We start from the raw sequence: 15,122 nt of genomic DNA on the forward strand, positions 1-15,122 counted from the left end.
TATACATGTTTCTTTTGCGCATGATTCTACAGAGTTTCACCAGCATAATCAAAGAAGACACAAAAAGCCAATATAGGACTGGAAGAAGAAACAAGGCCACTAAGTTTGCTCAATAAAAGAGCAACAGGAAGAAATCAGTAACATTGCTATACAGAAATAATGACATTTTATTAAATAATAAAAATCAAAAACTCCATTTACAAGAGCAGTAAAAACTAAAATAATTAGAAAATAAATAAATGACATTATGAACATAAGTAAGGGGACTTTCTATATTTATATATAGCAATGCCCAATGTTATAAGTAAGTTAATTATCTTCCAGGCGAATCTATAAACCTAATATAATTTCAACAAAAATTTCCATGGTGCTCTTCACAAAAGTTGACAAGAGGACCCTAAATTCCACATGGAAGAATGCAGCAGGGAAGAACAGCCCTGATAATTTTGAGTAAGCAGAAGAATGCAGGAAAACACTTCTGAGCATATTTAGGACTTCCGTAGTTACAAAGAGTAAAGCACCACGCAGGATGGACTAACCAACCTGTGGTGTTGAGTGGGAAGGTCAGAAACCAGGTCTCGCCTGTATGGAGATGGGGCCTATCTCCGAAGTGGCATTACACAGTAGTGGGGGGAAGGATGTTGGAGAGACGAATTATTTTCTATTTTGTGCACTTGTCCACCCTCTCATTCATTATTCATTCATTTCTCTGACATTTACACACTGACTGTCCAATTTGAACCTGGCACTGTAGAAGTTCACAGATATACAAAGTCAGTATAGGTCAGAGGGGCCCAGACCTCCCTGCATTCAAGGGTTTCATCTACAAGAATAAATAGGTAACATAAATAATTATCCTATTGTAATATAATGGAGAGGACAACAAACTCCTCCAGGGAAGACTGGGGAAAGTGATATTTGAACTGGGTTTTGAAGGATGGATAGGAGTTCACCAGACTGGGAGAGACTGAACTGCTGGGGAAGTGATGGTGTTGGCCAGGGGGGCAGAGTACTTGGGGGGAACATTCCAGAGAGACAACAGCATAGTCAAACGCCAGTGAAAGAGGGTTTCATTCTAAAAGACAATCTTTTCTTATAGGTCATGCAAAAAAAAAAGTGACTGAATTCTTCTCTGAAACATCTCTAGTCCATAAGGAAACTGCATGGGAAATACCTCCATACCTTGGTGTAAAAATAAAAATGCAATAGTAGGAAACTAGGGAAGTAGCTGACAATGTTTACTACACATCGGCAAAATAAAAACTGGCCCACAAATGGCCCAGGAAACAAAGGAGACACCAATCGTAGATTTTCCTGAAATTTCACTTTTTGTCAGTATTTTTAAAATTACTAAATGTATCAAAATTGCCTTTAATGCCTATTAGCCCCACCCATATTTACCAACGTCCTTTCCCTTCAATGTGTCCCCACTGCCTGGAATCTCGTTTCTCCAGCCACACACATGCAGGCAGACGCTTCTGAAGAGCAAATAACTCGAGTGTCCACACATTCCCACAGAAATCAAACAAGATGGGGGCCAAGGGGAACGTAAAGTTACTTAAACATTATTTTAGGCCGACTGCCTAATTTCCTCTTTGTGACGGGCCTCTGTTTATTTTCACGGCTGATAGAGTGTTCGGGTTTCTCCCGGGCCCGCAAGGACAGCCGCTGCACAGCAGCGCGCAGGCCGGTGCTGGCGCGCCTGCTTGGAGTTATGATGTCAGCTCTTCCAGTGAAATGCCCCGCACCTTGAAAAGTCACTAATTAGCTTTTTCCATTCTCTGAGGTTTATTGATATTCAAGAATACCTTTCCAGCAAAAAAAAAAAGAAAAGAAAAAGAAAGAAAGAAAGAACATTTTGGAAACTCTAGGGCAGTACCTAAAATACCCTAGACAGGAAGAAAATACCCCAGACAGGAAGCATGTCTGTCCAAGACTATTACACTGGGCATGGTCTGCCTGGAATTCGAAAACCACTCCAAAAAGAAAGAGATGATATTGCAAGAGATAAGGTATGTTTGACAAATAGCCCGGGAATGGCTGTTTTATAAAAACAAGAGCAAGAGGAATTGTCAAGGAAAAGCTCAGGCGTTAGCGAGCATCTCCTGACTTGACGTGTCCTAAACGAGCAGGACGCTACTTGTCTGACGTCTGCTGGGTCGGGAAGGCAGGAGTCCCTGGCGGCTTCATAATGAGTGTGTTCTCATGCATCAGTGTCGATGCCTCCCAAGTGCACAACGAGCCTCAGCCCGGGTTCGAGACTGTAAGGAGATGGGAGGGCTGTTCATGATGTGCTACAGTCGAGAGATGTTGCTTTTTCTTATCACGATACATCAGGGTTTCTCAGCCTTGGCACTGCTCACGCTTGGGGCTGGGTAAACCTCGTGCGCAGTATCGCAGGGTGTTCAGCTGCGTCCTTGGCCTCTACCCACCGGATGCCGGAAGCACCCCTTGGCTGGAAACACCACCAACGCCTGCAGACATTGTCCCCAGTGCCCCTGGGGACAAAGTGACCCTGGTAGAGAATCATTGATGGAAACTAAAACCATGTCACCTCAGTTTGTCATTTGTATTATTTATATTCAAAATGGAAACGTTCTTCTTTCACTTTGATTTAAAAAGGACTCCGGGTCAAAGGCTGCTCTTCTTAGCTGCTTTATATGCATAGAGCGGGCGGCTGGCGGCGGCTGAAGTCACTTCCAGCTCCAAGGCACTGGCTCTGGGGGTCAGCTGGTGGAGAAGGCGACCGGCGCTCCCTGAGGAGAAGGAGGGCAGGAGGCCTGGCTGTGGTCGGCAGCTCCTGCCCTGCAGACTCAGCAGAGGGTTTTTCCTCTAATCCCAGAATCACGTGGCACTGAACTCATGTGAGAAATTAGGTTAAACTTGGGACTTTTTCCTCTTGCCAGATCAGATGAAATACTGACCTTGAAGTGAACCTTTTCAGATGTGAGAAAAATGAGCCGAGGGGGAATCACTGGGTCTGTGGCCGAACACTCCATCCAGGCTTCCCCGAGGGGCCAGCTGAGCAGGGGTCACAAGAGAGCCCGTTTCTCAGCCTCGGCACCCGGGACCCCCAGATTTGCCTATTCAGCAGCTGTTCTAGGACATTTAAAACAGAATTTGCAGCCCTGGCTGGCATAGCTCAGTGGATTGAGCACGGGCTGCAAACCAAAGTGTCACAGGTTCGATTCCCAGCCAGGGTACATGCCTGGGTTGCAGGCCATGACCCCTAGCAACTGTACATTGATGTTTTTTTCTCTCTCTCTCTATCTCCCTCCCTTCCCTCTCTAAAAATAAAATAAATAAAATCTTAAAAAAAAACCCAAACCAACAAACAACCCCCCCCCCCCGGAATTTGCTTTCTAAAACATTGGCTGTCACATGGGGAAATTGCCCCATTACATAAAGTGACATCTTTGGGTAGTTAACTTTCTTTCAGGCATCAGTACTGGTTTTTTTTGGCACTTCCCTGCTCAAACCCCACCCCCACAGCCCCCTCCTCACGGTCTGATTTAAGCTTTCTCAGTCTTGGCACTATTTGATACTGGGGCCAGATACCTCCCTGTGGTGGGGGGCCGGCCCGGGCATTGCGGCATGTTTAGCAGAATCCCTGGCATCTATCAGACACCACTTGCAAATGCAGTCATGAGACTCAGAAATGTCTCCAGACATTGCCGTATGTCCCCTGGGAGCAAAACCACACTGGGTGGGAGACACCCACTGGAGGAAGAGTTCCCATTCTCACATCACCCCTGTCTGCCTTGTACCTGGCAGTGCCTGGCACATAACTGGCTCTCAGTCCATATTTGATGAATAAAAATTACGTGTCTAAATAGTTTCCTCTTATTGGTACTGCCAAATACACCCAACTAATATGTACAGCAATCACTGGTACTTTTTGCCTCCCAACAAAACACAAAAGGGCTGTTTCTTTGGACTTAAAAATGCCAGAATAAGTCATTCAGTCCCTTAGAATAGTTCCTTTGAGTTGTACGTTCTTTGGAATAGAGAAAGTCACTGTAAAATGAATGACAGCTAAGCACTTGAGATGGGTCGGACTTGTTCATCGATGATTTATGTTTGTGGGACGGCTGGACCAAGCCACTTCTCTGGGGTGTGGCTGAAGCAAGGCGCCCCCGTTGGGTTTGCTATCAAAGCCTCTCCTCTTCTGCTGGTTTGTAAAGAATTTACGGTGGCAGTGTCCCTGTATTTACATCAAAACATGCCGAGGAGGCATAAGATCAGCCTGGAGTCAGACCCTGGCGGACAGAAGGCACTCACTCACCTACGTGAGAACCTCATCCAGAAGCTGTTTCTTCTCTCGCCCCAGGCCCCTGCCATGAATGGCATTCCGCAGGATGAGAGCACGGGGCTGCTGTTCTGCAGAGGGCCCATTTAAAGTGTGACCACCAGACTCATTCGGCTGCCATTTTCACACGCACACACGTCCTTTTCACATGGAGTGTGTACTGCCCGAGGAGCAATAGTCAATCTCGGCGAATCACAGAAGAAGGGGTTTATGAGGAAACCCGGTCGGTTTGCCTCGAAACAGGTGATATTTAAAATTAATGATAATGCCGATAGCCTATCGGCGGAATGCAGAGCCTTGAGGAATGGGGTGGAGAATGGGATGGAGAATGAGAAGCTCAATCTTGAGTCCAGGGCTCCCAGGTTTTAGGGGGGGTGGGGCATCGCTGGGGTAACAGCGGAAAGGAGCGATGAGGTGGGGCAAGAGAAGCAACCTGGGTGGGGGGTGGAGAGTTTGCCAGAGACAAGCCTCATTTTCTTCCAGTTTTGCCGAGGGCCGGTCCTGGCTCCAAAATGGCACAACAGTGATGGGAACACTTTGCAAACTGTGGAACCGAAAGAATAGAGCGTCTTCCTTAGTCCGAGACAGAGACACCAAACTCCCCGGTGCTGCAGAATGTCTAGGCTGCAGATACTCATATGAATAACCGTATCCAGGCTCAGAGTCGCTTCTTGATGTACTTCAAGCAGAACCCAGTGGAAAGGGCTAGGCGCTGATATGAAACTTAAAGGGGATTCTTCAACACGGGGAGGAAAGTCTTACGGCAGACGTCTTCAGGCCATCTGCCCAGGAGGGGGTGTTTCTCTTACCCCCAGTCTGGGCACTGTCCATCCCCCCCACCGCCCCCCCAGTGGCATCCTGGCGCCCCCCAGCCGTGGGTTTACAGGGCTGAGTTTCACGGCCAGCGTGAACCGAGCACAGCAGATACTCGGTCCAAGTCAAGCTGTGCTGGTTCTCTCTCTGGAAGTCTGCGGCTGGGATTTGGGGGCTGGTTTGGTCCCATGCAAACCAGGGAGCTATCATCAGTCACATTCTGTGGACCATGTGGGCTCAGACAGTTTTGTGCAGGGAGAGGACGTTGAGGCTGATGCCCGGAGAGCGCAGAGCTGAGAAGTGGTGGGGAGGGGGAGGGGCAGGGAGACGAGAAAGAGGAATGGGCCCAGGCACACTCCCAGTTCCTGTTTTCTCCCTGCCTGAGTTCCCAGTGGTCCCAGGGGGTCCGTGAGACTCTCCTGCACAATAGCCTCGTGTTTAGCCTATGATAGTTTCCAGGGGTTCTGTTACTTGAAAACAAGGAGTTTCCGATAATTCTAGTGGTGGAGTCAGGCTACAGTAGGACATAGATAAAAAAATGCCACTTCTTCACAGTGCTTGGGATCAGAAACAGTGTTTTCTTCATAAAGGCCACATTTGCAAGCCCATGTATTCCAGCCTGACTGGGAGTCTCTCGTTGTATATCCAAGGTGAGGAAGCATGCCTGTCCTTTGCGTTGTTCCAGATTTGTTTCTGTCCAAACAGCCCCTTCTGATTATTAAACAAAAGAAACAAAATAGAACCACAGCCATTTCTGAAGCTGGTTTCCACCTGTGCCGATGAGAGGCAGGCCAATGGCTGGGGACGGAGGGCTGACACTCCCTTACGAGGCCAAGGAGGGCGGGAAAAGGGAGGGGTTTGCATGTGGGAGGCAGAAACGGCTCGTTCCACAGCCCATGCCCCGCAGACTGATAAGAACGAAAACCAGGGACAGGCCCAGAAACCGTGAACGAGCCTGAAAAACCTGAGTGGGCGGTGGTGGTGCTGCTGTCACACCCGGCACAGGTGTCACCGCGGTAGCACCGGGACACCCTCTCGGCCCCCTGAGCTGGTCCTGCCCCCGGACCTGGTGGGGCGGGCAGGCATGTCAGAAGGAGCATGCTCCCTGAGACTCGTGCTCACACGGGGCCCTGTGGGAACAGGATGCAGCTGGCGTGGCCCCCGTCTGTCCAGCGTGGGGGACAGAAAAGGGTAAGGCGGGCCATCATTGAGCTTTTATCTGGGCAGGGCCACTTTTGAGAGTCACCACGAAGGAAGCTGGAACAAGAGGAGCAAACCGGGGGCCTGCATCTGCCTCTGCCTCAGGTTCCTCACGTGCAAGGTCCTAAGCAGCGCTGGCCGGGCAGCCAGACCCTCCGGCCAGATGGGGGATAGGAGCTGGCCCGACGCACTTTGACAGGGTCACCATCTCTCTGGCACAGTCTGCTGACCCTGGCAAGGGCCCGCTGCCTGGAGGACTCAAGCACAGCTAACACGAGTGCCACAAGCCACGGACAGGACAACTGTGGGGCGTGGAGATGGGGAGGTGGGCAGGGCCGAGAGCTACCTGCTGCACACACTTCCAAATGATACGGACCCAAGCCTGCTCTGGGGGAGGGCCCATTGCAGACACTGGGGTGTCTGCAGGAAGTAAAACAGACAAAATCCCCCCTCACCCTTCCCCAGGGCTTGGGGTATTTCCATCTGGTTAGAGGGGGGCAAACATGCGAGTACACGTGTCCAGTGTCAGGGGTCAGTGCTGAGGGGAAAAGGAAGGTTGGCTGGGGGCTGGGAGAGGGGTGGACGGGAGGTCGGAGGGGCAAGGAAGAGGATGGTCAGAGCTGGGGAACACAGCATAAGGTGGGGTTCCGTGGTTGGCTCTTCCACCTTCAGAGCTTTCTGGACCTCTGCTCTCCATCTGTGGTCCATACAGGGAGAGAAGGGTGTCCCTGCAGAGCCTGGGGGAGGGAGGGGATCTGGTAGAAGGAGCCAGCGAGGTACGCACGCGTGCAGAACGGGGAAGGCTGCAAACAGAGGTGGGCAGAGCGGAGAACACGCTGAGGGTCATGGGGCCTCCAGCAGCGGACTGCCCCGGCTGATCGTAGAGATGCGGCGTGAGCACCTCTGACTCCCACGTGGGGGCCTCCCTGCACCCTGTTCCCTCTCGGCTCACATCTGACTCCAAGCTTCCCCTCCTGTAGTCCGCATCGCCTAGAACGCTCTTTCACTTCTCTACTACATGTGGTTAACGAGGGAGGAGGAAAGAGATGACAGAGAAAAGGAAGGCGTGTCGAAGTGAGGATAGAAAACAAGACATACAGAGACAGCGAAAGCTAAACATGAAAACACAAGAGAATTGAGAGACACAAATGGATAAATAATAAAATGATGACAGAAGCTAAACTTACTGGGGGCCCGGGCCCCTAAGCGATGTACTGGTATACTTTAAACTTCACCACACTCCCATTTTGCAGATGAGGAAACTGAGACTGGGAGAATGAAGCTCTTGGCCAAAGATCAAGTTGTGGCCAGCACATGAGGCTGGCCACAGCTACCCCATCACTGTGCTAAGTGCGAGGGGAAGGACAGTTATCCAGATTTGGGGGCCCTGGGGCCTGCTGGCCAGAAGATTTCTAGTGCTGTGCCACAAGGAGTTACTAGGGCAGACCATCGAAAAGCAAGCTGTTTCATTTATAGGAGAGGGCCTCGTTAAGTCAACTAGATAAACAGAGATGCAGATGTAGTGGGAGTGAAGTAATGGAGTGGTTTTTCTCTTTAAGAAGCAGTTTTCGCTTCAGAGAGGAGTCTGTTAATCTCATCATTACCTTAACCAACTCCTTTTCGTCCCTAGGATGTGCCAGTAACCCCAGAGAACTCAGGGATTAAAATAGCAACCACTGCATCTGCATACGGTGTGGAAAAGTACATAATTATTGCATGAAATGAGCTGAATTGGAATTTGCGTCCAAAAGTTTTTGTTTCCTGAGCAGAACTTGGCCTTTTCCTAGACATGCTTCCCAGAGTGGGGACTGTAGACGCACTCTCGGGGGCAGTGACTGGCCTTTCTGCAGGGGTGGAGGGCGGTTCCGCCCTGCACCTGCCGTGCGGGGAGTTTCTACTCACCCCTCCTCCGAGGTACCTGGCGAGAGCCAGGAGTCGGCTCTTTAGCAGGGGAGGTAGTCTTGACTGGGGCCGAAAAATCTTGTTGTGTGGGAGGCATTCGGATGGGCTGGCAGGTTGGAACCTCTGGTCAGAGGCCTCTGGGCCAGAGTACAGACAGGGCTTAGCCAGGCTTGGCTGCTTATGAGCAAGACAGTGTGATTGTATCTTTTACTGAACACTTTATGCCATCCACAGAATACTCTTGAATAATAATAATACCCCAAATCACAAATTGAGAAAGTTCTAGAATAAAACCTATCAGAAGTCAACATAAATAAAACCTTTGTATTTTTCTGCCTTTATTTCACACTGTGTCCAAGCAGACAGTGGGGGCCTTTGAGAAGTGTTTTCTTTCTTTGGTTTCGTTCAGTGGCATGTTCCTAAAAACCTCGGCTTTCAAAGTTTCTTCCAAAGACAGTGTGTGTGTGTGTGTGTGTGTGTGAAGAGAGGCTGAATGGGGGTGGGACGGGCGAGGAGTGGCAGGGAGCTCCCCCCTCCAGCTCCAGTTCCAGCCACTGCTCCTTAAGGACAGTGGTACCAGCAGGACCATTGAGAACCAAGGGCAGCAACTCAAGGGTCTGCTGTGTCTCAAAGATGTCTGTTTAAACGCGGAGGAGAAAGGCTGCTGTCTGGCTGGAGTGTCCTCTCCAGCGACCGGTCTGCGCCCTGCTTTTCCCTCCCTCCACGGCTGAGAGTAAGAACGGGCACGTCGAGCAGATGTTGACGGTGTCCGCGAACATTTAGAAAGCGGTTGGTGTTTTTCAGTGATAAACGGTTAATATAGATCATGTTAGCAACAGGACTGTTTAAGAAAATAAGATTCAACTGTATATTTTTAAAACAACTCTCTTTTTTAAAGATTTTATTTCTTTTTTAGAGAGAGGGGAAGGGAGGGAAGAGAGGGAGAGAAACATCACTATGCAAAAGAAACACGGATCGGTTATCTCCCACATACTTCCCAATGGGGGACCTGTCCTGCACCCCAGACACGTGTCCTGACTGGGACCTACTGGTTTGCAGGCAGGTGCTCAAGCCACTGAGCCACACCAGCCAGAGCAGATTCAACCACCTTTTGTTTAAAATGGAATTTCCCACTTCTAAATCTAAGACTAGAACACTGAAATTAGTTTTTAATGTATCAATCAACTCTTTCTCTCTCTCTCTACACACACACACACACACACACACACACACACACACACACATTTGAGAGAGAGAGGCTGTCCTTCCAATTGTATCTTAAAACCAGAAGAACTGGAATTTTGGGGAGGAAGAAAAAGAATTTAAAAGTTCAAGAAGACCCATCCTTCCACCCACAACACTGTATCCGCAGGAAGCAAAAGATCAGGACTTCTGCCCCAAGTCAGAAAAAATACATCTTAAGGCAAAGACGTTACTAAGGGTGAAGACAGAAAACAGGAAAGAAAAAAAAATTAAGACCTTTTATGCCCCAAATTAGACCTGTCACTGTTCGGTGGTGGGAGAAATGTCAAGAACCATGTAATGCAATTCTTCATCCTCACTCTAAATATGGAGGGCTGAAATATTCCATTCTTCAGTTCAATTATAGCATGCAAATGCCTGAGCTACTTGCCTTCTAAAAACAGAAGCGAGCCAAGCGGACCAAACTAACACAAATGTATACTTCATAGGCATGTTTGTCCTCGTGACGGACCAAAAAGCAGCAGAACAAAACAGGGTTCCCTGGCCGGCTCTGACAAGGGGCCGCCCTGGTTTCCCCAGTCCCTTGGGCTACTGGCTCCACAGGAAAGGAGGGTTTAGGAAAAGAAGGCAATGCACAGCGTGCTGCTCCTGCCTCCCCTTCCCACTCTGGCTCTCCACGCCCTCCGGCTTCCACGCTGTCCGCCCGTCTGCTGGGGTCAGACCTCTGTCTCCATCCCGTCTCTCCTGCACGGAGAAGCCTCTCAGGCCAGGCAACTGGGCACTGGCCTCTCCTCCCGGCCGTGCTTGGAAAACCCATTAGGGCAAAGGAAATAAGCCGTCATTTTCTGACCGTAGTTTTTTTTTTTTTTTTTTTTTTGCAGGCCGTGTCTACCAGGGCTCATCTGAAATGAAGATAGCAGTCTTTCCAGTTTATAAATACACATGGGAAAAGCCACTAAAAACTCCCACCAACTTTCCATATCTTTTTGTTTGGTCTGGTGACTGGGGTCAAGGCGGTGACCCGAGGGGCTGTGGCAAGGCGGCCCCGCGGGGCGCTCCCTGCTCCCCGTGCATAAACAAAAGCGACTGGATGGTGTCGCCTGCCATCACTTGCTTTCACAGCTGTCTACACATAAACCAAAGGCGTTAGCATCCCTGAAAACAAAAGACAAAACCCAGAACGTGAAACGGGCCACTGTTTCCCCTGCTCGGAGGCAGCGACGGACGAACTGCCACCCTGCGTGGAAAAGTACTGCCCAGTGACACCAAGAGGTCTCCAAATGCCGCAGACCGGACATGCTCTGTTTTCTTTCCCTGGACCTGGGAATCTGAGGCAGAATGGGGTCCCATTCTCCAGAACGACATTACTACACATACAGGCGTTTCTAGGCGTCAGCATCAAGCAAACGGCTTTCTGAGGTCCCCAGTGTGGTCTGATCCAAAGCAAGTCGCTACAGATGGAATTTGCCATCTCGTTCCTTTACAGTGAGAGGCCAGCTTACACTGCACTTGTCCGCCTGCCCCCCAAGAACAGAAGAAAGAAGGCAGAGGTTTGCTTACCTTAAAGTTGTGTGTCTTCTCATAGTTGAAGTGGTTGTCATTGTGCGTGAGGGCGGCCCTCCTGACCAGGGAGGAGATCTGTGGACAGGCAAAGAGTTTGAGAGGGGGCCAAAGAAAGCCACCTTTGAGTCCCACCTTCACCCCCAAGGCCACGGCCAGCAGCTCCTGGCGTTTCCTGCCCGGCTTAGGCTTCCGGACCACAGCACACTTTTTCTCATTTTCCAGCCACAGCTCCTCCGAGAACATAGTGTCCCCTGCAGAGTCCGGGAAGCTCCGGCTGTCAGGGTTGGGGAACCGCGGCTAATGGCTAACAGCTAACGTTCGGCAGCAGATTCTAGGCAGCTGCGACCGTCCTGCCTGCAGAGGCCTCAGGCATGTGACCTGGAAGGGCCGGTTGGCGTGATGGAGGGGGCTCTGCCTCTGAATAAGGACCGGCCTGTTCTGTGCTCTTTCTTAAGGCCGACGTGTGCCTGGAACAATAGTGCACATTCACGGCACGGCGGCCCCCAGATGCTGTCGCCAGTCAGCCACTGAGGGATCAGCGGCGGAGGCAGGGGCAGGCGGCTCCGGTCCCCCGGCCCCAGTACATTGCCCAGGAGCGATCCCTCCTGCTCGCTGGCAGACTTCACACACACACAGCCAGCTCCGATGTTCAAAGCCTGAGGCTGCATCCCGTTATTTTGGGGCTCCAATCCCTACCCTGGGCTGAACTCCAGCAGATGAAACCTTTAAACCCTGACGATTGCTTAATTGTATAGGGATCAAGCCCGAGTCTTCTTTTTTAAAATCTGCCCCAGCACTTGAAAGTTCAGTTTTCATTCACGTGCATGCTTTAAATGAGAACAGAGCACCACACGGGGCACGGAAGGGTGCAGCGTTTCAACTCTGAGCTCACAACCAAAACTTCAAGACAAGATGTAGGATGTCTGCTCCAGGGTCCCCCCCGCCCCCACCCTGCACCCAGTCTCTTCTCCCTGCTCCCTACAGATCCCCCCACAACCCACACCGACAACATTCCTTAGCCTAAACCAAAACATCACAGTGGCTTTTCCTTGAAACAAAACAACTCTGAGGTTCATTTTGTTAGTGCACAGGCCTAAAGCCTTCCTTGCTCTTCAAAAAGCATCACCTGTTTGATGGGCTCTCTTGGGACCACAGATTTCTGGTCCCAGATCTCTCCATTACTAGAAGTAAGAAAACCATTCCATCGTGGGGGAGCTCCTGATCTGTTGGCAAACTTCAGTGCAGCCAATGCCAGACAGTGAAGGCGATGCCTTTGCACCCACAAAGCAGGAAGAACCTAGGCGGCTGGACCATGACCTGGATGGATGGTCTGGGAATTTCATTCCATCCATTACTGAATCATGGGTCCATGTTTCGGCCCTCCTGAACAGCTTTGTGGAGAGTAACAAAAGGTCAATCATTTCCTTGTGTAATTCTTTACTCCTGGCAATCACTCTCATCCCAGCTTGGTTCAGAAGCATATTCTCCTGTTTTATCCTCTTGTTACCTTTTGCAATAACGGCCAATCTTATTGAGCTCTCAGGCACAACAACTTGCCTTGTGCCAGACAATATTTAGAATGCGTTGCGTGAACTTACTGATTTAGTTTGAGCTCGTGTGTGTGAAGAACAGGACTTTTATGCCCATTTTTCAGATAAAGACACTGAGGCACTGAAGGGTGAAGCAGTTGGCCCAAGGACATGGAGCTGGTCACGGCAGCGGAGCCAGGGCCGGAGCCCGGGACAAGTGCGTCCAGCACCCAAGCTCCCGAACCTCAAGTCCTGGTGCTTGAGGAAGCCAGCCATGCCACGCCCACCACCTGTGCTGCCGAGTGCTTATCTGAAGGGTCGGCCTGGTCTTTCGCTCCTCACCATGCTTGCCTCGCAGTAACAACCGAGCCCCTTCCTGGCTCTCCAGGACACCGACACACACCCGCACAAGAGTCTTCTTGGTCCACTCACCCTCCGAGTGCTCAGAAAATGTCAGCGAGTCTCCATGTCTTAACCACATCCCAGATCGCCCCAACCTACCCAGCTCACCTAGCTCTCTACACTCCCTGCCGCAAATCCAAAGAAACCTCTTCTCTCATATACCAGCTTCTCGTCTCAGTAGCTTGCTCGGTCCTATAGCACGTTCCAGCCTCATTTCCACATGTCTACATTTTGCCAGCGTTCGCATCCCAACGAAAGTGTCCTCCTCTCCAAAAAACCTTCTCCCAACTCCCCACTGGAGGCAAACTCTCTCCTCTGAAGATCCACAGTTTTTTCCCACATTTTTCTTCTTGTACTCAGCACTTTCTATCTTGTATTAGAGTGAGTTATAACAGGTCTGATTCCCCTGCCATATTGAGAACTCACTGGGACATACTCCCTGTGTGATTCACCTGGGTTTCCCCCGCAAGAGTGTCCAGTGAAATTCCTTGCCACAGTAGGTGCTGAATGAGTATAACCTGCCAGAAAGTACCTGCACTCTCTGGGGAGCCAGAGTCGTGAAGAAAGGTGTGCACAGGTATATGGGGTGGGGTCTCTGGCCTATCCTACGACCTCACCATGCTTCAGCTTCCGAGGACCTGAACCTTCGGGGGCCTGCCCTGACAATAGGCCCACCAGACTCCTTAGCCCTCTGTCCCACTGCCCAATCTTGAAGGGCGGCTGCCACGCACAGCAGCAGAGTGAAGGCGTCGCAGACCTGGGAAGGCTTCTGACCCTTAGCCTAAGGGCAAAAAGACAGAGAGGAGGAATAAGGGTCTCTTCCCGAGCCTTCACCGCTAGCAAATCAAGAGACCTTCTGAGGTCGAACTGTTCTGTGTAAGAACAGATTCTGTGACCTGAACAAGGCTTCATGGTTTTCCAATCTGGTAAAATATCTCTTTGACTGGAAAGTGGGCCCAAGGGTCTCCTTTTCCTTTTGGTATATGGGTGCTTGAACACAGGGAGGCTTAGTATTTTCTCTTGTGCCCAGGACTTTACTCACAACAAGTCATTTCTTATTTCTATCGGTGACAGCGATTTCTTTGTCAGATATCTGCGCGATAGAATTTCCCCAAACACGAGACGCATTCAGGCTCGGGAGGGAGCTGCATACATGCTTCTCCGAAGACGTCTTTCTACCGGGAACCGGCAGGGTGGGCAGTGAGGGAGCCTCGTGGTGGGCGACCCCGGATCACCCTCCTCATAGAGGAGAAATGACTACAAAGGTCTCTTGGTGAACACTTCCCTCATTAACTCCGCCGCACACAGCTCCTCCTCCACCGGCCTTCTCACGGACAGCACCTCGGCCCCCTTCACACCCCCGCAGTGACTCACACATATGCGTTCTTATACACAGGGACAGTTCACACTTTGGCTGGCCGTCGTCTGTCTAACAAACTTTTCTATTTGACCCATTTTTTCCATCTAAACATGCATTAGATGAAGCACATTTCCCTACATGCTCTGTCTGAATCAGGGATTCTCAGTTTTGCAACTGGGGACGTTTGGGGCCGGTTCATTCTTTGTCGTGGGAGGCTGCGCATGATAGGATGTTCAGCGGTACCCCCAGCCTCTGCTCATTGCATGCCGTTTAGCCCCCCAACCGTGACCATCCAAACGCTCCCCAGACATTGCAAAACCTCTCCTCTGAGGTACAATTGCTCCAGCTAAGACTGCCCGGGTGGAAGGGATGACGCAGACATTTACAGCGTGCTTCCCGTGAGCTGGCCATTGGACGAGGCGTGCTGCCTCTCCTGACTCAGTCCAGACCTGTCGCCCTGGGAGGCAGGGACTGTTAGAATTACACCCCCCACCCCCCACCCCTGTTTACAGAGGCGGAGACGGGAGCTGAGGGCCTCAGTGCCCTGCCCCGGGTGACCCAGCTGGTTGGTGGGTGGTCGAGCTGGGGTCAGAGCTTACGCTCCTCCAGCTCCCATCGAGAACGAGTTTCTTCATTTTTTTTTTTACTGTGATAAAATACACGTAACACAGCATTCACTCTTTTAACCATTTTAAAGCGTACAATTCAGCAAATCCATGGCACTGGGCGCATTCACAATGTCCTGCTGTCCTTACCAGTGTCTAGTTCAAAACCATCTCCACCAGTAACATCTGATACCCGTTAAACGTCTGCTCACCACTCCTTCCCCTCCCCCTCCAGC

At 50.6% G+C, this 15,122-nt stretch overlaps 1 protein-coding gene across 1 annotated transcript in view; it reads right to left on the minus strand.

Annotated features, from left to right (window-relative positions):
- Positions 1 to 15,122, minus strand: part of CHN2 (chimerin 2) — a 255,868-nt gene that overhangs the window by 19,885 nt on the left and 220,861 nt on the right. Inside the window, exon 7 of the mRNA XM_045827988.1 lies at positions 10,988 to 11,065. Within this exon, the coding sequence (XP_045683944.1) occupies positions 10,988 to 11,065 (78 nt within the window). The remainder of the gene's footprint in view (positions 1 to 10,987; positions 11,066 to 15,122) is intronic.

The sequence above is a fragment of the Phyllostomus hastatus genome, unplaced genomic scaffold, assembly GCF_019186645.2.
Source record: "Phyllostomus hastatus isolate PE091 unplaced genomic scaffold, TTU_PhHast_1.1 phas_scaffold_78, whole genome shotgun sequence".
Taxonomy (NCBI): Eukaryota; Metazoa; Chordata; class Mammalia; order Chiroptera; family Phyllostomidae; genus Phyllostomus; species Phyllostomus hastatus.